Below are 23,357 nucleotides of genomic sequence, written 5' to 3' on the forward strand. Positions count from 1 at the left end.
CTTTCTGGTGGTCACAGGGAGGTTTCTTGTATATTGACATTTTAATCAAACCGGCCTTTGATCAACTACTTAAAGCTAACTCTGTGCAGTTGCTAAAGAAGATAAGACAGGACCATCGGCGCTGGGAGGATCTTCCGATATCCTGGTTGGGTAGAATAGTTCTGGTCAAAATGAATGTTCTTCCTTGTTTATTATATGCCATGCAAATTCTCTCTTTGATGCTGCCCAGGCAAGCACCACTGAAGCTTTAAGTTGGCTTGGATCTTTCATCTGGCATCATAGGTGGCCTCTTTTTAAGCTGGATAAATTGCAGCTTTTGCAGTGGATGGGAGGTTTGGATTTCCCGGATTTTAAGAAATATCAATTGAGTTCCTTACTATCCTATGTTGCTGACTGGGCCTGCCAGGACCTGCAATGAATCTGTTGGACATCGAGGCTTCCCAGGCAAAATGCCCCCTCATCAATTTGTTATTTATGGACAAGATGAGGACATTGCAGAAACCCGATTATCCTTAACACGGTTAAAGCATGCAGAATGATGTGACAAGGTGAAGGTAACTGACAAAATACTGGGGTCAATGGACTCTGGCTTTAAGCCCTGGGAGTCTCCTGTTTGGGAGATTTATTTGACGGGGAGGCCACAATGTCTTTCGGAGAGCTGAGTCAGAAATATGAGCTTTCTAGGAGGGACCTCTTTCGTTACTTTCAGGTTACGGACTTTATACAGAAAAAGACTACATTGATTGTTAGTCCCTATAAGTTGGATATGGAGAGGAGGGTGTTTTGGTCTACAGGTGGTCTCTCGATCTCCCTCTATCACTTGTTAGGAGGTAATATTTTGAAAGCCATTAAGTGGCTGTGTGCAGTCTGGATTCAACAAATGGGAGTGGAAATTTTGGTAGAGGCGCGGGAGGATATTTGTGAGAATGTAAGGAAGATTTTGATTTGTAATAGGACGCAGGCCACAGGGCTCATTTGGCACTGGGCCGGCCTGTGAAATTTAAAACAGGAGCATCCACAATGTAACCCAAATGTAAAACAGATGTTGGCACACTTACTCATTGCCTGTGGTCATGCCACAAGCTTTGTAGGTATTGAGTTGCCATAGCAAGTGTTTTGGAAGGGGTCTTGGGAACTGAGGTTAAGGTGGATCCGATGTCCCACCTTTTGGGCTTGCCAAATCTCCCTTGTTTGGACACACATGGGAAGAAATTGTTTAGTATTCTTTCATTCTGTGCGAGGAAGAACATTCTAATGAGCTGGGTGTCGAAGAATCCTCTGGGATTCTCGGGGTGGCATAGATTAGCTATGGGCACATCCCCCTGAATTTCCTTACAAGTATGGTGCACCAGAAAATGGAACTGTTTTATATAATGTGGCGGCCCTTTCTGAATTATATGGACGCAGAATTAACGGCTATATTGGTCAGGGCCTCTGTGTAGTCATGAGGGTGTGTCTGGTGGTCCGGTGACCCCTGGGAGAAAGAATCCCAAACAAATATGGGTATGCCTACTGATACTCCCAATGGTTGGGTGCTTTGTTGGGATTGTGTTGCGTGTGGTAACTTAACTAAATGTAATTTAATTTACCTTGGTTTAACTTGCTCTAATTTATTACTTTTAAGTTGTTTTTGAATTGTAGATTTTGTAGGTTGTTTTTTCACTCTCTCCTCAGTGGTTTGTGGAGTAGAGTAGTAATTTGTTTACTGTTATTCTTGTTATATTATAAGGTTGTTATACTGTTTCACAGTGATTTTGTAAAAAATGTAAAAGCTTTTTTCTCAATAAAAATATTTACAAAATAAAAAGCAAGGTTTAATGGATCTTATCAAATTGAAAGGAAATTGAGTGAGGGAACTACTTGATAGGGACTCCAGACAGAAAGAAATCTCAGAGTGTGTCATGTGAATATGTTCAAAAGGTATTTTGACAGGGAAGGAAAGCAAGCTGAGAAGGATATTGTCCCAGTTATAATGAAAAATTAAGGACATGCAGCACTCATCAATTACTTCCTTCACTCCCCACAAACTCCCCATTCTCCATCAATGTCACCTCATGTCCCTTCCACCTTTTTCCCACAGCTCCTCTGCACGCCAAGCTACATCCCTCCACAAACCCACCATGGGCTCCTCATGCCAAACTGTGGCATTCTATGGCCACTTAGTCACTATACAGGATATAGAACCAATACAACCTATACTGACAATAGAACATGTAAAAATGAGCTTTAAAAAGCACTCATTAATTGTTAAGTTTCCACTTCCATAACAATCATTTGCCACAGGCGAATAAATGAGTTAATTATTCAGAAAATGGCAATAGCAGAAGTTGCTAGCCCATGAAATCTCTTTATTTGTGTAAATAAACATTGTGCAGTTTTCAGAAGAGATCAGAGACACAGAGCAATTACAGAAGCTTGGACTTTCAGATAAGAATGTATAATGAGATATAGATAGCTAATGGGTGTCATGGTTTTCATTATAACTGGGACAAGGTTAAACAGCACCAAGGTACAACTCTGGTATACACTATAATGTAGAGTGGGTAAATGGAAATGGAAATGCCATAGCTTGCCATGGAGGATATGAAGAACCATAGGAGGTGTGGGCAGGGACGCAAGGCTTGATATGGTAAAATCTTTTGAACATAACTTTCAAAAGGTTCTCTCATACAGACTAAGCTTCACAATACATTTGAAGTGCAGGGAATCATGATTCTTTGAAAAACAGCCCAACTCCATGAAAACTGCAGATGGTTAGGGACTTATTCTAAATATGGAGCCAGCCAGATTGCAGGTTAGTGTATCCTTTAAAGGTTCTGATGAAAATTGGAAGGTCTGGGAATGGGGTTATGATCCCAGATGTTGGTCCAAGCTGCCAAATTCACCCCAACACACACTTTTCGAGGAAAATAAAAATCCAGCCCAATGAAAGATGATAAATACATTAAGGAAATACATGGAAAAATAAATGTATCTGAAATTTCCATTCTTTTTGTGACAATTGGGTTTCAGGTCTGTTTTTTTTTAATAGTGGCAACAAATAGTGGAAAAAGTACCAAATTTCAAAATAACAAATCAACAATTTAAATATTCAAACATTTCACAAAATGTTAATGTAAATCTAGTTGACTCACTATTTTTCTCATGATATTATTAAAATATGAACATAAAAACAATAGAAGAAAAAGCAACAACCAATTGAAACTGGATTTCTGCTAATAGAAAATTCTTACCTTCAGGGAATGCAGCAAACATTATCAGTAGCTTAGTAAAGCCAGTTTCCTATTATACAAAGACACTTTTAGAAAGCTTCCAAGCAAACGATTTCCCAAAATCATTTTATTCCAAAAGTTTGATATTATTAACAAACTAATGCACCTAAATAACAATTGTATCACTGAATATATAACAGAATCTACCTCAATTAAGTTAGGAAAATATTTAATTTTTCTATTCATTAATACAAAAAGATATGTACATGAATTTTATGTGTCAATGTTTGCATTTCAGAATACAACTTACAATAAATGGAATCATAGGATGCTCTGCTAGACTTGTAGTTATTATTAGCAAATCGTTTCGCAGCTGGCGTTCGGAATTGCTATGACCATTTATCATTTGGTTCAAAAAGACTTCTTTCAAAGCACTAAAGATAAAAAAGAACTATATTAGTATTATTTTAGTATAACATATACAAAGCAAAGTAATGTTTTATAACATGCAGCAAAATAAATCCCTGGTAATAGTGCATATAGAGGTACTAGCTGTCCGTTCTTTCCATCAGGAAACAGAATATCTTATGTGCATTGTTAAAATGTTAGCAAACAGCCTGTATTACTCTAACCAGAAAACATCACCAATGACAGCTCTGTTTATTTCTTCTATCAGCGTAAACCCAAAGTAAACCATCACTTGTTAAACTATAAAATAAAAGCATAATACTAAAGATGCTGGAAATCTGAAATAGAAAAAGAAAATGCTGGAAAATATTCAGCAGTTTTAGCAGCATCTGCAGAGAGACAAACAGTTAATGTTTCAAGTCAAATATTACTTTTCTTTGGAAATGAAAGAAGGTCGGCTTGTTAAACCATAGCAGTTTAAGTGACAATCGGATTATGAGAATCTAGCTTGCTGGAAACACCAAATCTCTTCAAGATTTTATGTGTTTCTGGTAACTATCAGGTTAATTTTGTCAGGCATTTAGTGGGACTATATAGTTTCCTATAGTAGAAGTGAGTGCATGAACGTATAAGTCTTTTGTTAATTCCTTCTAATATTTATCCAAAAATCTGCTTTGACATAAATCTTAGAGATTTACCCAATAGAGTACTTTGAAATTTGAACAAAGGCATCAAAATCAAATAAATTTACACTTCAACTAACATCAGGAAATAGTACTTGAATAACTGCTTTGGTTTGTGTAATTATTTGAAAATACTCACCAGATACAGTCAAAATCACTCAGCTGATTCATAAGCTCCTTTTCAGAGGCCTGTTCGAGTAAGTTCCATAGGACCTCAGATGAGCAAAACAAAAGTTGGCCAGTTGGATCTGGATCGTTTAGGATGCGGCAGATTTTATTTGCTGCCAGTGCATTCAACATCAGGTTACAGTTCACAGCTGGAATCAGATAAACAAGTCAAATGCATAGTGAGCACATATGAAATTATAGTTAAGATTGGCAATTAGCTTCGACAAGATCTTTAATTGTACATACGGTATGCAACTTCACAAAGTTTCAAATGCATGCAATTCAAAAAAATACTTGGGGTTGAATTTTCCCAAAATTTGGCTAAGTGTTAATTTCAGAAAGCTTCATGGAGTGTTTCCCTCCCTGAGCCCTGCTAACTTTTCTCATGCAGGTTTACATAACTCAGCTCATTAAATATGTACCAGCTGGTCATTTAGCTGATTTTGGAGGTATGCCGAGAATAAATTAGTCAGATTTACCACCCTTCAAAATGTGGTCTGGAAAAGCACTACAAATGTTTTTCTTTTAAATCAATTTAGCCCTATTTTCTTAGCTACTTTAGTGTAAGGGACAGAATTTTTCTTTTTATAAATATTTTTATTGAAAAGCTTTTTAAAATCTTTTACAAAACATTTATATATATAAAAAAAACCATCAAAACAGAAAAAAAGGACAAAGAACAAGGCCATAACATAGTATCATTGTTACTAAACAAATTATTCTACCAAAACAAACCTATCTACTTAACTAAAATTAAACTATAAACATATTGAATAAATACTAGCTTAAATTACATTCAAGTTACTTAAATTAGATAATGTCTTACTACTTTATTCTATCTTACTCATCATTCCTCCACTGAGGCTCCTATCCCTGGGAGTACCCCCTACAATACCCATATTCTTTTCCTTCCAGTCTCTTCTTCCCGGTGCCCCACGGGAACCCATAAAGATTCCCACGGCTATACCACGGCCCTGACTAATATTGCCGACAAGTCAGTTTCAATAAAATTTAAAAAGGGCCGCCACGTCCTATAAAACCATTCTGTTTTGTGGTGCACCATATTTGTGAGGTAATCTTGGGGGAGATGCTCCATCACCAGCTTACGCCACTCCATAAGACCTGGTGGTTTTCCTGACGTCCAATTTAGTAGAATGTTTTTCCTCGTGCAATGGGCAAGGATATTACACAGTCTCTTCCCACGTTCCCCCAGAGAGGGCAAATTTGGCAGTGCCAAAAGAAGAATTACTGGATCCATATTAATTTCAATCCCCAGAATGTCCTTTAACTCCCTTACTCCAATATCTTTGGATCTTGTAACATGACCAATAACAATGTGAGAGAATGCCTATATTAATTTTACATTTGGGACATTCTCGTGACACTCCTCTTAGCTAGCTTTTCTGGTGCCATATGACCCCTGTGTAAGATCTTCAATTGCATAGCCTGTGCTGTTACACACTGAAAGTTTCCAGATATCTTCCCATATCTCCGGTGAAATGTCCTGTCCTAACTCTCGGTTCTAGAGTCCTCTCACATCCCCCAGAGCAGAGCCTTTCTGTAAATGATATAAAGTACTAAGTGAAAGAGTACTTGTACACCGGAGTACCGTTTTCTCCACATCTGATTTATAACGTTGGGCCAGGAGTGTGGTCTTCCTCTGTATATATTCCCTTACCTGGAAGTATCGGAAAAGGTCCTTACTGGATAACCCATATTTCTGACTTAACTGACTGAATGACATCAGGACCTCTCTCTCAAACAAATCTCCCAAACACAGAGTTCCTTTGTTCTCCCATGTCTTAAAGCCAAAGTCCATTGCCCCAGGTTTAATCCTTGGGCTCCTACCAATGGGGTAAATAGTAAAATTATAAACCACTTGCCCTCATCTTGCCTCATTATCCTCCAGGTTTCACTGTACTCAAGATAATTGGACTATGGCATTGCTGGGTCACGGATTTCATCTTGTCCATAAACAGTAAATTTATTAGAGGACATTTCGACCGTGAAACTTCAATATCAAGCCATAACGATTCTGAATTCCCCCGTACCCAGTCACCAACATATGTTAACAGAGCACTTATTTGATATTTCTTCAAATCCGGAAGATCCACCCCTCCTTCAGCTTGCAAAAGCTGCAATTTAGTGAGTTTAATTAGAGCACGCCTATGGCACCAAATAAATGACTCCAGACAACCATTAATCCTCTATAATTTTGTCTAGACAACAGTAATGGGAGCATTCTCATGGGATATAACAGTCGGGGAAGGACATTCATTTTATTCAGGGTTATTTAGCCCAGCCATGATAATGGTAATCCTTCTCAATTCTGCAAATCCTGCTTATCCTCTCTAGCAATTGTACAAACTTAACCTTATACAGCAGGTGGAAGGAGGGGGTAATAAAAATTCCCAAATACAGAAAACCTTTTGGTGACCACCTAAACGGGAACTGTATTTTATCCTTCAAGTTAGGCATCTCCACTAAGCCTCCCATAACCTGATAACATACCATCTGAATTGATTGTTTGAATCAGTCGAGGAACAGACTTCTCCGGATTGGCCAAGAATAAAAGGACGTTGTCAGCATATAAGGTAATCTTATGTTCCCCATTCCCACCTTTGGCGCTATTATTTCAGGGTCGCTTCTGATAGTTTTGGCTAACGGTTTAATTGCTGAGGTAAACAGCACAGTGATAAAGGGCACCCCTGTCCAGTACTTCTTCTAATATTAAAATTATTTGACTTAACACCATTTGTAATAACTGCCACCTTAGGATCCTTATAGAATAGTGTTACCAACTGGCAAAGGATCCCCCCAAACCAAAACGCTCTAGAACCTCAAATAGATACGGCCATTCTATCCAATCAAAGGCTTTATCTGCATCTAAGGAGCCCACCAAACCCCAGAATCAATCTTTGCTGATACACCTGCACTGTATTCATGACTCTCCTAATATTGTTAGAGGAACTACAGCCCTTAACAAGACCTGTCTGGTCTTCTTTTATAATATGGGGCAGAACCTTCTACAATCTCAGAGCCAACATCTTCGATAAAATTTTAAAATCTACATTCAGTTGTGAGATTGGTCTATATGAAGTACATTCTTCGGGGTCCTTCCATTTCTTTAAAATAAGGGAGTTATTAGCTTCTCTAAGAGTAGACGGCAGACAATCCTGTGTATAAGAGTATTTGTACATCCCCAGAAGTGGTTCCACTAATATATTTCTGAATTCCTTATAGAATTCAATTGGGAATCCATCTGCCCCCAGTGCTTTGCCACCTTGGAGATGTCTTATTGCTTCCTGCACTTTCTGTACTGTTAGAAGTGCATTCAAAAGGAAAGCCTGCTCTTTACTCACATTGTGGAGATCAAGATTTTCAAAGAAGGACTGCATTCCCATTGTACTATAATCGCTGCCCTCTGACCGATATAGCTCCGCAAAGTATTCCCTAAAATAGGATTGATCTTTTTCGAGTCATGGGTAATTGTACCAGCCTTCTCCCTAAAAGGGCTAATAGATTGGGAGGCATTTTTTTCTCCTAGCTAAATAAGCCAGATATTTACCAGGCTTATCTCCGAATTCGAACAGTCTTTGTTTGGCAAAGGAGACCTCTTTTTTAGCCATTTTTGTGTGTATTGAGTCAAGGGCAGCCGGAGAGCTGTGACCCGCTGGACTTTAACTAATGATGGTTTATTATAATATATTTTCTCAGCTACCTTCAGTCGGGCCTCCAGCAACTCCTGCTGCTCGTCCCTCTGCCTTTTCCTAATTGTCGAATATGAAATAATCAAACCTTGTAATATGCTTTAGTGGTCTCCCAAAGTATTGTCGGATTACTAGCCATACCTGAATTAATATCCTAAAAGGTCCTGAATTCCCTTGTAATATTCTAAATAAATTTACTATCCGCTAACAAAAATGAATCCATGCGGGAGTGATGTACATTTACTCTACTGCCCTTAGCTTTAATATCTAAGTATATTGGTGCATGATCCAAAACAGCTATATTCTCTATTTTACATGCAAATATTCTGTTCAGACCATCAGATGGCATAAAAAACATATCAAGTTGCGTATGACATTTGTGTGGGTTGGAATAGAATGTGAAATCTCTTCTGTTAGGGTGGAGGTATCTCCATACATCCACGAGTCTCAACTCATCGCACTTGTCCACCAACTATTTAGACAGTGCGAGTGTACCTGCCAGGCCCTTTGGCACCCTGTCAATCTCTGGATCTATAAGGTGATTAAAATTCCCTCCTATAGTCATACGATGAACCCCAAGATTCATTCATTTAGCCATTGCATCAATTAGAAATTTAAGAGGGGGACAATATACATTCAGAACATCATATTCTTCTCCATGTATAAGGGCTTTCAAAATAATAAACCTTTCATGATCATCCTTGATCTGCTCCGTTACTTGGAAGGGGAGGTTCCTTTTTATCAGTATAGTTACCCCTCTACTCTTAGAAGTGAAGGATGAGAAAAATACCTTTCATAAACCCCCCTGCTGCAGTTTCAGATGTTCTTTATCAGTTAGGTGCTTCTCTTGCAGTATGGCAATATCCACCCTTGCCTTCCTGAGGCTCGACAAGACCTTTTCTCTTTTATTAGGGGAATGACTCCCTTTTATATTTCAGGTGCACCACCTGAACAAATCACTAGCCATGGTCATCTAGGACAGGAGGAAGGAACTTATCTGAGGCGTGACGAGTTACAACGATATTAACTGTATGAAATCTAAAAACGTTTACTATAGAAACAACTTCATCTGAAAAAAACACTACATTTAACTGAAACTAATACCCAAATAATCCCCCATTCACGCGAGATCTTCCCCCCCTCCCTGCCAATAGAGGGCATCCTTCCCAATACATATTACCATCTTAACTCCCTCTAGCTGAGGCTGTGCCCTAGCTCCACCTCCTCCCTCACCTCTATCCAAGGCTCTAAAGGAGCCTTCCACATCCATCAAAGTTTTACCTGCACATCCACTAATATCATTTATTGTATCCGTTGCTCCCGATGCGGTCTCCTCTACACTGGGGAGACTGGGCGCCTCCTAGCAGAGCGCTTTAGGGAACAACACCGGGACACCCGCACCAATCAACCACACCGCCCCGTGGCCCAACATTTCAACTCCCCCTCCCACTCTGCCGAGGACAGAGGTCCTGGGCCTCCTTCATCGCAGCTCCCTCACCACCAGACGCCTGGAGGAAGAACGCCTCATCTTCCACCTCGGAACACTTCAACCCCAGGGCATCAATGTGGACTTCAACAGTTTCCTCATTTCCCCTTCCCCCACCTCACCCTAGTTCCAAACTTGCAGCTCAGCACTGTCCCCATGACTTGTCCTACCTGCCTATCTCCTTTTCCACCTATCCACTCCATCCTCTCTTCCCTGACGTATCACCTTCATCCCCTCCCCCACTCACCCATTGTACTCCATGCTACTTTCTCCCCACCCCCACCCTCCTCTAACTTATCTCTCCACTTTTCAGGCTCACTGCCTTTATTCCCGATGAAGGGCTTTTGCCCAAAATGTCGATTTCACTGCTCCTTGGATGCTGCCTGAACTGCTGTGCTCTTCCAGCACCACTAATCCAGAATGTGCCCTAGCCCCAGGCAATTCACAAATAAAAAAGACTTGTTATTTACATTCAGAAGCAGTGGATACCCAATTCCACGTCCCCTCCCCCACCGCCCCACACACACCCACCGCCACACACACACACGTCTTCGTAACAAATATAGTCACCTTAAATGTAGGTTCAAAGAGACAGCATTAAAAGAAAATCCTACATAATACCCGGCTAACCAATATATAAAATTGTTCCAATTTTACAAATTTACAACAATACCCTACATGTACAACCAATAATCACAAAAAAAGGGGAAGTGGGAAAGGGAGAGAGGGAAATAGAAACGGGGATAATTCGAAAAAAAATCCCAAACCAATGTCCGCAATAATGCCCTTTCCCCTCCCATCCCAACTCAGATCCTTCATTTCAGAGATTTTACAAAGTCCTTCACCTTTTTATCAGAGTCAAAGTTATATACCATCCCGCCCGTGGGTGAACACAACACGGCCAGGTACCTCATGGAGTATTGGATGTTTAAGTTCCTTAATGTTTATTAAACATTATCAAATGTTCTCCTCCTCTTGACTGGGGCTCCTGAAAAATCTTGAAGAAACATTATTTTTGAACTTTATACATTAAGACTTCCTTCCCAGTCTTCTTGCTGCTTCCACTATTAACTGCTTTTCTTTAAAATACAGGAACCGCATTAGGACCACACTGGGGTTCTGTTCCAGCCCGGACCCGCGTGTTACAATCCGGGTGGGCCTGCTCCATGCTTACAGGTCTGACTCTAACTCTAACTGCAGGAACTTCAGGAGCCATCCCTGCAGGAAGCCTATGAGATCTTCGCCTTCTTCACATTTTGGGAGGCCCAGATCCGTAAGATTTTCCTTCTATTTTGATTTTCTAGATCATCGACTTGATCCCGAAGGACCCGAACCTGGCCTTCCAGCGTTTGGGTCCTTCCTCCCGAGACCTCCGCCAGGATCTCCGATGCCGTGGTCCTTTCCTCCATTGCCTCCAATCTTCGGTCCAGGAGCTGGATTTCCTGCTCATGCTTTTTTAGCATGGCAGACAGTGGCTCCACTGCTGATTGAATCCACTCTCCGAGTTTAGTAAACTCTGAGAGTAAGTACTGCTGTCCTGCTAGATCTGGAGGGACCATCTCGGGAGTACTGGCTGCAGGCACCCCCGATGTAGTAGGGAAGTGTCCTGTCCGCTATCCTCCTTTAGGCCCCTTTTCTTTACCGATCTTCATCCTGGCCTGAAGGTGTCTCAGGTGATTTCAGCAGCTCAAAATAATCATTAAGTTTAAATCAACACTTTTTTCTCGTTGGGGTGGTTGAAAAGGGGGATAAAGGTCCACCTTGCCCAGGGGTATGGCAGAGAGCCCAGCACAGCAGATCATTCAGACTGCTGCCATCTTGGATCTCCCGGCAAGCTTAGGGACAGAATTTTTAAGAAAATCAAAATATTTTTGAGGTAAGACAATTAAGATTTATAACTAAATACAAACCAAAAACTTGGTCAAATTTCTTTGACTACTGTTTAAGGTTAAATTTATGAAGTCGACTATTGCATGGATACTACTTTTGAGAGGCGGAAATTCTCGCCCTTCAAAATTCATACCATATCATTAGCAGAAGCCAACTGATCTCTAAATAAATCAAAAAAACAATGAATTACGGTCCTTCTGAAAACGAAAAGTGGAGTGCAATGATTGGAACATTGGAAGATGCAAAGCGGAGCAGTTCGGCCGGTGAACTGGCTCACAAATGTTGAGGAACTAGGGTCGACTTTTACATGGGATATCTGGAAAATTGCAGATTTTTTTTGCCGAAAATAAGGGGTTCACTTTAACATAAGATGGACTACTACTTGAGAGTACATGGTATAGGTAATACTTTAGGCATGATATGTTAGAAAGCCAATTTTGTAGGAACCTAGCTAAGAAGGTAAACTGTAGAACTGAAAAACTTTTAAATAAATACTCTCAATGTGATAAAGAGCAATGAAGAAAACATAAGAACATGCAATGCTTGTTTATTGACAAGGATACGATAGTGAAGTGTTAGCATGTCAATGACAAGTAAAAGACAAAGATAAAACTCACACAACACCAGGTTATAGTCTAACAGGTTGGACTATAATCTGGTATTGGGTGATTTTTAACTCCAGACCAACACTGGCACCTCCACATCAGGTAAAAGACAGGCAAAACTCAGGAAGAGACAAAACTGGACCTACTATTGGGAAATAGGGCAGGACAGGTGACGAGGGTGACAATGGGGGAGGATTTTGGGACAAGTTAGTAAGTTTGCAAATGACACCAAAATTGGAGGTGTAGTGGACAGTGAAGAGGGTTACCTCAGATTACAACAGGATCTGGACCAGATGGGCCAATGGGCAGAGAAGTGGCAGATGGAGTTTAATTCAGATGAGTGCGAGATGCTGCATTTTGGGAAAGCAAATCTTAGCAGAACTTATACACTTAATGGTAAGGTCCTAAGGAACGTTGCTGAACAAAGAGACCTTGGAGTGCAGGTTCATAGCTCCTTGAAAGTAGAGTCGCAGGTAGATAGGATAATGAAGAAGGCACTTGGTATGCTTTCCTTTATTGGTCAGAGTATTGATTACAGGAGTTGGGAGGTCATGTTGCGGCTATACAGGACATTAGTTAGGTCACTGTTGGAATATTGCATGCAATTCTGGTCTCCTTCCTATCGGAAAGATGTTGTGAAACTTGAAAGGGTTTAGAAAAGATTTACAAGGATGTTGCCAGGGTTGGAGGATTTGAATTATAGGGAGAGGCTGAACAGGCTGGGTTTTTTTTCCCCTGGAGCGTCGGAGGCTGAGGGGTGACTTTATAGAGGCTTACAAAATTATGAGGGGCATGGATAGGATAAATAGACAAAGCCTTTTCCCTGCGGTCAGGGAGTCCAGAACTAGAGGGCATAGGTTTAGGGTGAGAGGAGAAAGATATAAAAGAGACCTAAGAGGCAACCTTTTCACGCAGAAGGTGATACATGTATGGAATGAGCTGCCAGAGGATGTGGTGGAGGCTAGTACAATTTGCAACATTTAAGAGGCATTTGGACGGGTATATGAATAGGAAGGGTTTAGAGGGATATGGGCCGGGTGCTGGCAGGTGAGACTACATTGGGTTGGGATATCTGGTCGGCATGGACAGGTTGGACCGAAGGGTCTGTTTCCATGCTGTACATCTCTATGACTCTATGACTAAGAGACCATAGTTCTAATTTTAAAACAATTATCAAGAGGGACAAAACTGGTCCATAGGTTCAAGTTCTAAACTGGGGCAAGATGAATTTTGGTGGAATAAGACAGGAGCTTGCAGAGATTGATTGGAGTAGTTTGTTTGTAGGGGAATGGACCTCTGGCGAGTGGGAGGCCTTTAAAAGTCAGATAGTTAGAGTTCAAAGTCTCTATGTTCCTGTGAGGGTGAAACGCTGCGTTGACAAAAATGGCAAATCCTGGATGACAAGAGATTTTGAAGCTTTGACAAGAAAAAAGAAGGAAGTATGGCTGAAGTACAGACCGCTGGGATCAAGGGAATCTCTGGAGGTATATAGGGGATACAGGAATTTACTGAAAAAGGAAATCAGGAGGGAGAAAAGGGAAATGAGACAGCCACGGCTAAGAAGATTAGGGTGAATAAAAAGAGGTTCTTTAAGTATTTTAAAAGGAAAAGAAAGGCTACAGAGAGAATAGGACCCCTCAAGGACCAAAATGGACATGTATGTGTAGAATTGCAGGACATAGTCGAGGTCCTCAATGAATATTTCTCCTCTGTATTTCCCAGTGGAGAAAGACATGGAGACTTAGGAACTGGGGGATGTTAATGGTCATATCTTGGGTACTGTCCATATCATAGTAGAGGACGTGTTGGATGTATTAGAATGTATGAAGGTAGATAAATCTCCTAGTCCTGACCAGATATATGTACAAAAACTGCAAGAGGCCAGAGAAGAAATTGTGGGGGCCCTGGCTGATATTTTTGCATCATCGTTAGCTACGGGTGAGATCCCGGAAGACTGGAGGGTAGGGAACGTTGTGCCCTTATTCAAGAAGGGCTACAAAGAAAAGGTAGGGAACTATAGACCAGTAAGCCTAACATCTGTGGTAGGTAAGTGACTTGAGAAGATTCTGAGATAAGATATGCATGCATTTGGATTTGATTAAGAATACTCAGCATGGCTTTGTGTGTGTGAGATCATGCCTCACAAATTTGCTAGAATTCTTTGATTAAGTGACCAGGAAGGTTGATGAAGGCAGGGTGGTAAATGTCTATCTGGATTTCAGTAAGGCCTTTGATAAGGTTCCACATGTTAAGCCGCTCTGGAAGATTAGATCGCATGGACTTCAGGATAAGCTGGCAAATTGGAAACAAAATTAGCTTGATGGTAGGAAGCAGATGGTAATAGTGGAAGGATGCTTGTTGGACTGGAGGCCTGTGACTCGTCGGGGTCAGTGCTGGGCCCATTACTGTTTGTTATCTATATAAATGATTTGGATGAGAATGCAAAAGGCATGATTAGTAAGTTTGCTGATGACACTAAAATAGAAGGTATCGTGGATAGTGAGGAAGGTTATCAGAAATTGCAGCAGGACCTTGATCAGCTGGTGAAGTAGACCAAGAAATGGCAAATCGAATTTAATTTCAATAAGTGTGAGGTCTTGCATTTTGGAAAGTCAAATTAAGGTAGGAATTTCATGGTGAAAGGTAGGGCCTTAAAGAGTTTAGTGGGACAGAAAGACCTTCAAGTTCACATGCATGGTTCTCTGAAAGTGTAGTCACAGGTTGACGGGGCAGTGAAGAAGGCTTTTGGCACACTGGCCTTCATCAGCCAGGAACATTGAGTATAGAAGTTGAGAAGATTTGTTGCAGTTGTACAGAACAGTGGTGAGGCTGCACTTGAAGTACTGTATTCAGTTTTGGTCACCTTGTTACAGGAAAGATGTTATTAAACTGGAATGAGTGCAGAAGAAATTTACAAGGATGTTGCAGGACTCAACTATCTGAGTTATAGGGAGAGGCTGGACAAGCTAGGACGTATTATTTAGAGTGTAGCTTACTGAGGGAGGATCTTATAGAAGTCTGGAAAATCATGAGAGCATGGATGGGGTGAATGCACTCAGTCTTCTCCCCAGGGTTGGGGAATCAAGGACTAGAGGGCATCAGTTTAAGGTTAGAGGGGAAAGAATAAAAGGGAGCCCGAGGGGTAACTTTTTTACACAGAAGGTGGTACGCATATGGAATGAGCTGCCAACAGAAGTGGTTGAGGTGGGTACATTAACAACATTTAAAAGGCATTTGGACAAATACCTGGATAGGAACGGTTTAGAAGGATATGGCGAAAATGAGGACTGCAGATGCTGGAGATCAGAGTCAAGATGAGAGTGGTGCTGGAAAAGCACAGCAGGTCAGGCAGTATCCGAGGAGCAGGAAAATCAATGTTTCAAGCATAAGCCAGGTTTCCTGCTGAATGGCTTTTACCCAAAACGTTGACTTTCCTGCTCTTCAGATGCTGCGTGACCTGCTGTGCTTTTCCAGCACTACTCTAATCTTGACTTAGAAGGATATGGGCCAAGTGCAGAGAAATAGCATTAGTGTTGATGGTCATTTTGGTTGGCATGGGCTGGTTTGGGCCAAAGGGTCTGTCTCCATGATGTAGGATTCTAAGACTCTATGACAAGTAAACAGTAAAAACATGGTAAATGAACTATGAGAATTAAGGATATAAGCTGCAATGTAGTGTGTTAGAGTCAGAACTTGATGAGATTTATGAGGTTTCTTCGGCTTATATTTATAAATAAAGTCTGTGCTAGCTCTACACAAGACTTGATGTAGCTTTTAAATGACCTCAAATATATTCCAGGAAAAGATCTTGAATATCCACTCATAGTAATTATCATACTAGTGCAAACAAACTAATCCTACAAAGAAACAATATATACTTGAGTAATAGTTAATCTCATGTAAACGTCGACCCCCTATTTTTGCCCAGAAAATTTGGAATTTTCCATATATTTCATGTAAAAGTTGACCCTAGTTCTTCACAGACAACAGATCAACATTTGTGAGCCAGTCTGCCAGCCGGCCCACTCCACTCTGGCTTTCCAGTCTGCTGGGTGCTTTACTCCACTCTGGGTCTTCCAATGTGCCGGCCATTGCACAATGTTCTGGGTTTCCAGAATTCCCTTAATTTGTTGTGTTTTTTTATCTTTATTCATTTACAGATCACTTGGGCTTCTGCTAATGACATGGTGTGAATTTTGACTGGCACGAATTTCATCCCCTCAAAAGTAGTGTCCATAGTCGACTCCAAAAAATACAGGGCGACCCCCATATCCGCAGAATAATTTTCCGCAGTTTCCCGCGGTCGGAACATATTACAGAGAATGCTCTGGAACCAGGGGCCAGGGGGCTGCTGGCAAGGTATGTTTGCCATTCAATTGAATGGGTTCGCTCCTATCCGCGGTTTCGGGCTTCTGTGGTAGGTCCTGGAAAGTATCCTCCGCCAGTACGGGGGAACTACTGTAGTCAAAATAATTCAACAATGACTTGAGTATATATAGTAAACATTTTCCTTTTCCATACATTTGAATATATTACTTAAATGTAATAGCTATTTTTCAGGTGATTCTGCCAAACCTAGAAGGCAAAACTAGTATCTTTTAAGTGGATAACTAAATGTCCTCATACAAAAGATCTTCATACAAAGCAGGATTCAGGAGACTCAGAGGGAATAATTGAATTTGTTAAAAAAAATGGGTACAGAGATAGAGCTGATTAATCTCTAATTGCATCAATGTCCATTAGTACTGATGCAAATAGAAAACTTGCAGCTGCCTGCTTATTTAAATAATATCCATTTCAGTAATGAAAGCCTTGCAAGCATTATTAATCAAATGAGACCCAAAGTTATGTAAGTTTAAAACAACTTAGTTATCCCAATCTCATTGAAACACCTCTTAAAAACAAAATCGCCAATTTGTATTGCAGAGTTACATTGCATTTTGCTCAAAACTGCAAACATTCATGTAGAACTCTGAGCTCAAAAATTGTAGGAATTTATGTAAAACACTGTTATCTCACTTATTAGATTAGAATCAATCTAAACATCAGGTTATAGACAGAGAACACAGGGGGCTAACACTTTCAACATATTGTCTAGCTATTACCATTAACAGCTAACCCGAGAATGCAACTTTAAAAAGAAGGGTTTTGTGATTTACACATGAAAGAAATGAAACTATCACGGTATTCTAACAGATGAAAGGCTTAACAGACAACCAATTTTTCAATGTATAATTTCAGTTACATTACACTGCAAATTTTTGCTATAAATTCTGTGTTACGATCGAGCCCTCCACAATCACCTGATGAAGGAGCGTCGCTCCGAAAGCTAGTGTGCTTCCAATTAAACCTGTTGGACTATAACCTGGTGTTGTATGATTTTTAACTTTGTACACCCCAGTCCAACACCGGCATCTCCAAATCTTAAAAACAAAGTACTCTAGATGTAGCAGATTTTGGAACAGTCAGAGATGATTGTGCAGAAAGATGAGTGGAAGTGGCACAAGAGATCTGCAAATGTGCTCCAAGTTTCTCAAAACAGGATGGGAGCCTTAGACCAGGAGGTAGGCAGGAGACTAGGAGACCTTCCAGGTGGACACTAAGAGTTGGTTGGGTAGAGGTAAATGCCATGTTCAATGCTAACAGTTGAGCCCCGAGGACCCAGATGCAGCATCCAGAAATATACAATGACACCCATAAGTGGTATAACTTTCATAGCTTCATCTCAACAGCATACAGATTTGGTAACGTTGGTGAAAACCTCACATTCATATTTCAGCATCTGTCCACTACTCAATTATGACAGGCACATCAGCCAAACATATGTACTATATTTACCAAGGATATTTTCCTCTCTCTTGCTGAAGGTGAAGATGTAGCTTTTAAATGACCTCAAATATATTCCAGGAAAAGATCTTGAATATCCACTCATAGTAATTATCATACTAGTGCAAACAAACTAATCCTACAAAGAAACAATATATACTTGAGTAATAGTTAATCTCATGTAAACGTCGACCCCCTATTTTTGCCCAGAAAATTTGGAATTTTCCATATATTTCATGTAAAAGTTGACCCTAGTTCTTCACAGACAACAGATCAACATTTGTGAGCCAGTCTGCCAGCCGGCCCACTCCACTCTGGCTTTCCAGTCTGCTGGGTGCTTTACTCCACTCTGGGTCTTCCAATGTGCCGGCCATTGCACAATGTTCTGGGTTTCCAGAATTCCCTTAATTTGTTGTGTTTTTTTATCTTTATTCATTTACAGATCACTTGGGCTTCTGCTAATGACATGGTGTGAATTTTGACTGGCACGAATTTCATCCCCTCAAAAGTAGTGTCCATAGTCGACTCCAAAAAATACAGGGCGACCCCCATATCCGCAGAATAATTTTCCGCAGTTTCCCGCGGTCGGAACATATTACAGAGAATGCTCTGGAACCAGGGGCCAGGGGGCTGCTGGCAAGGTATGTTTGCCATTCAATAGAGGTAACAGCACCACAGATGTGGGGGAAAGAAATGCCTACATTTCCTCAACCCTAAGGCATAGATAATACTTGCCATATGTTTATCTAGATTATCTCAACAGCATTGGAAGATTTACAATAGCCCATGGTGTATAGGAAAAGGGGAGAACAACAATTTCTGCACAGTATCAGTGTCCCAATATTCTTACATAATACATAAATGCAACATCTATGATTAATGGTATTGTGAATGAAAATTGCTACATTAAAAATAATTATTGTCTGATACATTTCAAAACTGATTTGATTTTAAATACTGTAGATATTTTGCATAGTGGATCACATAGCAAATATTTTCCTTAAAAAATAGTAACAGAAATTAGAATAAGCTAGTATAAGTTGAAATATACTTGAAACAGTTCAGTAGGTACTTACCAGATGAATGTGAAAGACACTGCAAGGTCTGGATTATTTGTAACTTGACCTTTGGTTGGTTTTCAACCAGGGTAAGCCCCATGACCAGGGTTTCTACCACACCACTCTCTTCAATCATTTGCATATTGTAGCTTTTACTTGTTGGATAATATTCTGAAAAAAAGTGCTAATTAAAAGTATGTCTGAATAGTAAAACAAGTCTTCTTGAAAATAACTTACTTGCATTAAATCAAGATTATAGTAAAACTAAGTAATATTGACACTGTAAACAAAACTTTGGAAAAAGTTAAATAAAGTAAAGGGGGTCTGTAATGGCTAAATTATACCAAATACCTTCAATTTCCTGTCTGGGCGAGTCTTTTGCATACAGTCTCATGATGGAGTCACAGATTTGTAATCGGACCTCTGCATTGCATACCCTCAGTAAGTAACCTGTCAAAAAGTTAGTGAGAATTACTGTGTTCCAAAAGTTTATTTTCCTGACTTGAAAGCTTAACTTTGATCTCAAATTATTGTGTTTAGTTTCCATATTTTTCAACATCTGGATTATTTATAATTAATAGGCACTTTTCAGGTTATTAAAAATGTACTAAGGGAAAACTGTGGATGGATAGGCAAGTAGTCCAAAACTGTTAATGTTATTAAACTTGTTAATCTACCACAGCGAGTAAAGTCAATATTAGCATTATAGGCATTAGCAGTGGGCGGCACGGTGCTAGAGACCCGGGTTCAATTCCCGACTCAGGCGACTGACTGTGTGGGTTTCCTCTGGGTGCTCCAGTTTCCTCCCATAGTCCAAAGATGTGCAGGTCAGGTGGATTGGCCATGCTAAATTGTCCATAGTGTTAGGTAAATGTAGGGGAATGGGTGGGTTGCGCTTAGGCGGGTCGGTGTGGACTGGTTGGGCCGAAGGGCCTGTTTCCACACTGTAAGTAATCTAATCTAACCTATGAATATAATCTGTAACGGAGTTTGTTATCAACAGTTTCATTCCCTTCAGCCCTAAACATGAACTTCTTAAATATACTGGTGTAGATTTATTCCTTCACTATTTGAATATTAAACATATTCATTGAACATTAAACATCCAATACATAAGTATGGAGAAGAATACATAAATACTATTTTAATGCAGAATGTCACACAAGTATAGCAGAATGCAAACTTACCGCCATGGGAATTATTTGGGGTGTTTGGCATAGAGGCATTTAAGGGAAGCTATGTAACCATGTAGAGAATTGTGAATGGGGTGTGATGAAGAAAGCTAACAGAGGTATGTTTGAGCATAAAATCAGCATGGACCTGTTGAGATGAATGCCTACTTCTGTACTATATTTAATTAATAAAAGAACTTGTCTAACTTTTTGCTCTGAACTAAATGGATTGAAATTCCAGCACACTTTGAAAGGGGTGTCCAAACTTTTCCGTCAGACGTTCTATTCTGCACACTCTACTGAGTAAAAATGAAAATCCATCCGATGAATTCCACATTAAACCAAGGTAAAAAGTTCAATTTGTCTATGATCACATTTCTAATACTACTTATAAAGGGAAGCAAGGAAATTCCCCAAATGGAGGGATAGGGGGGAATCAAATCCATCAATACTCGGATGTAACTTTTATGCATTTTCTTATGAATTACAAAATGGCAATATTAATGGGCCATTGCTTTGCTTGAGAAGGCTGCCTGATATAAAAAAATAGTTAGTAGAGAAATCAACATAAAACTGATTTGTTTTTGGTGCTATTCGTGTTGTTATTTATTCAGATAGGTAACACATAGTGCCATACATAAAACAAGAATTTGCATTTACATTAGCATTACAATGTCGATTTTTCAGCAGTAAAACCGTCAAAATGTTTAGCATTTTTTGAGGAAACAAAAAGGTGCTGACATACCCATTTGCGAAATAGACTCTGACACAACTTGGGCAAAGGTGGACTCATCAGATGATTTCTCCTTTAGAAAGGGTAAGCTGATGAAAACAGAAGTAATACCAGATCATTTTATTTTTAAATATAAAATTCAGATTGTATAAACATCAGTAATATATTTTATTAAATAATTTGTACACTACAAAGCCTTCAATAAGCTTATGCATTTAAAGATATCCATTCCTTTGTTTATGTTGTATGTGTTCTTTGAAAGGTGAGCATACTGGCAAGACCAGAATTTGTTGCTCATTCCTAAGTGGCCTTGAGAGAGTGGTAGTGAGCTGTCAATTTTGAATCGCTGCAGTCCAAGTGGGCAAAGGTGTAAACACTGTTATGCTAGGATATGAATTCCAGGAATTTGAACCACTAACAGTAAAAGTTGCAGAGATGTATAGATTCATGTCTGAATGGTGTGACCTGGAAGGGAATTTGCAGCTGGAGTTCTAGAATATAAAGTTTACGAGTTTGTAAGATGCTGTTGAAGAAATTTTGGCAGCAGTGCCACAGCGCATCATTGGTGGAAGAAGTGAATGTTTAAACTGCTGATTAGGTGGGCTGCTTTGTCTTCGATGATGTTTAGCTTCTACAGTGTTGTGGAACAGCCTTTACCCAGTTAAATGAACAGTATTCCAACACACTGTAGGAGCAAATTACTACAGATGCTGAAATCTGTACTGAACATAAAAAATGCTGTAAATCACAGTGAGCCAGGCAGCATCCTTGGACAGACAGTAAGCTAAGATTTTGAGTCTAAATAACTCTTCATCACAGCCGCTCTAGGTTTGAAATGTTAGACTGCTTTTTCTCAATGGGCACTGCAGATCCGTTGTGATTTACAGCATTTTTGTTTTTAATATTCTAACACACTGCTGATTTAGGCCTTGTAGATGATGGGCAATCTTTGTGAGTCAAGAGGTAGATTACTCACTGTGGAATTCCCAGCCTCTGACTTGAAATTGTCTTACATAATTCAACCAGAGATCTGGCTACTTTGGATCTGGTGAATTTAGCATTCAGTTTGAGAGTGAGATATTTTGGTCAGAAACAACTGTACAAAATTTAAATAATGGTAAGTACAAAGGAACAAAGACAGAACTGAGTGGAATGGATTGGTGAGAAAGGAGTTTAGCAGTAAAATCAGTTAAGGAACAATGGCAGACATTTAAGAAAAAAGGTCATGGCTCATATTGAAAATATATTCCAGTGAAAAAGAAGGATTCTAGGAATGGGATAAATTCTGGATTGCAACACATTGAATTATAAAAACTTATGGCAAAGATTAATGGTAAGTCAAAGGATTACCATTGTGGTCAATAGGTCCATTCTAAATTTCTATATTATTTCAATAGCTCTATCCATATGTATTATATTTGAAAGGGTTCAGAAAAAAGTTACAAGGACGTTGCCAGGGTTGGAGGATTTGAGCTACAGAGAGAGGCTGAACAGGCTGGGGCTGTTTTCCCCGGAGTGTTGGAGGCTGAGGGGTGACCTTATAAAGGTTTACAAAATTATGAGGGGGATGGGTAGGATAAATAGACAAAGTCTTTTTCCTGGGGTGGGGGAGTCCAGAACTCGAGGGCATAGGTTTAGAGTGAGAGGGGAAAGATATAAAAGAGACCTAAGGGGCAACCTTTACACACAGAGGGTGGTATGTGTATGGAATGAGCTGCCAAAGGAAGTGGTGGAGGCTGGTACAATTACAACACTTAAGAGGCATTTGGATGGGTATATGAATAGGAAGGGTTTGGAGGGATACAGGCTGGGTGCTGGCAGGTGGGACTAGATTGGGTTAGGATATCTGGTCGTCATAGACGGGTTGGACCAAAGGGTCTGTTTCCATGCTGTACATCTCTATGACTCTATGACTCTATGATATATATCATGGGGAAATATTTTGTTGAAACTCCCCTCCGCCACAATGTTTTCTCAGTGAGTAATTTCCTCAACAAGTATTAACATTATTACCTTTATTGCATGTTATAAGCTTTAATTTATTTTTTTACTTCATCTTGCTCTCCAGTTGAATGTATTGGCTTTTCAAGTCTTAATGTTTGTGTTAGAAAGGCCTGTTTCATGGCTGCTGCCTTTTAGTTTTAAAACATCCAAATTCCCTGTGAAGCTCATCCAACTTGTTGTTTTGCTTCAGTGATTGATCTGAACTTATTTGCAACTTTTGTTTTTACCATTTTCTGTCAACTGGGGCCTATTCAGTCCCATGTGAATCCATTCCTCTAATTTGTCTACTTGTCAGCCTCCAGCACACAGATTGGGACCAAAATACTCATTCCTTTGCACATTATCCTGATACTTGTAAATTTAAGAACATTCAATTAACCTAAATTGATAACGTTGAATGCC

The 23,357-nt window shown here is 39.8% G+C and overlaps 1 protein-coding gene across 1 annotated transcript in view; it reads right to left on the bottom strand.

Annotated features, from left to right (window-relative positions):
- Positions 1–23,357, bottom strand: part of LOC132816210 (cilia- and flagella-associated protein 69-like) — a 122,298-nt gene that overhangs the window by 75,187 nt on the left and 23,754 nt on the right. Inside the window, exons 5-10 of the mRNA XM_060825704.1 lie at positions 20,964–21,040; positions 19,398–19,496; positions 19,065–19,217; positions 4,443–4,620; positions 3,523–3,646; positions 3,234–3,282 (exon numbers count right to left, since the gene is read on the bottom strand). Of these exons, the coding sequence (XP_060681687.1) occupies positions 3,234–3,282; positions 3,523–3,646; positions 4,443–4,620; positions 19,065–19,217; positions 19,398–19,496; positions 20,964–21,040 (680 nt within the window). The remainder of the gene's footprint in view (positions 1–3,233; positions 3,283–3,522; positions 3,647–4,442; positions 4,621–19,064; positions 19,218–19,397; positions 19,497–20,963; positions 21,041–23,357) is intronic.

Source organism: Hemiscyllium ocellatum, chromosome 5 (assembly GCF_020745735.1).
Source record: "Hemiscyllium ocellatum isolate sHemOce1 chromosome 5, sHemOce1.pat.X.cur, whole genome shotgun sequence".
Taxonomy (NCBI): Eukaryota; Metazoa; Chordata; class Chondrichthyes; order Orectolobiformes; family Hemiscylliidae; genus Hemiscyllium; species Hemiscyllium ocellatum.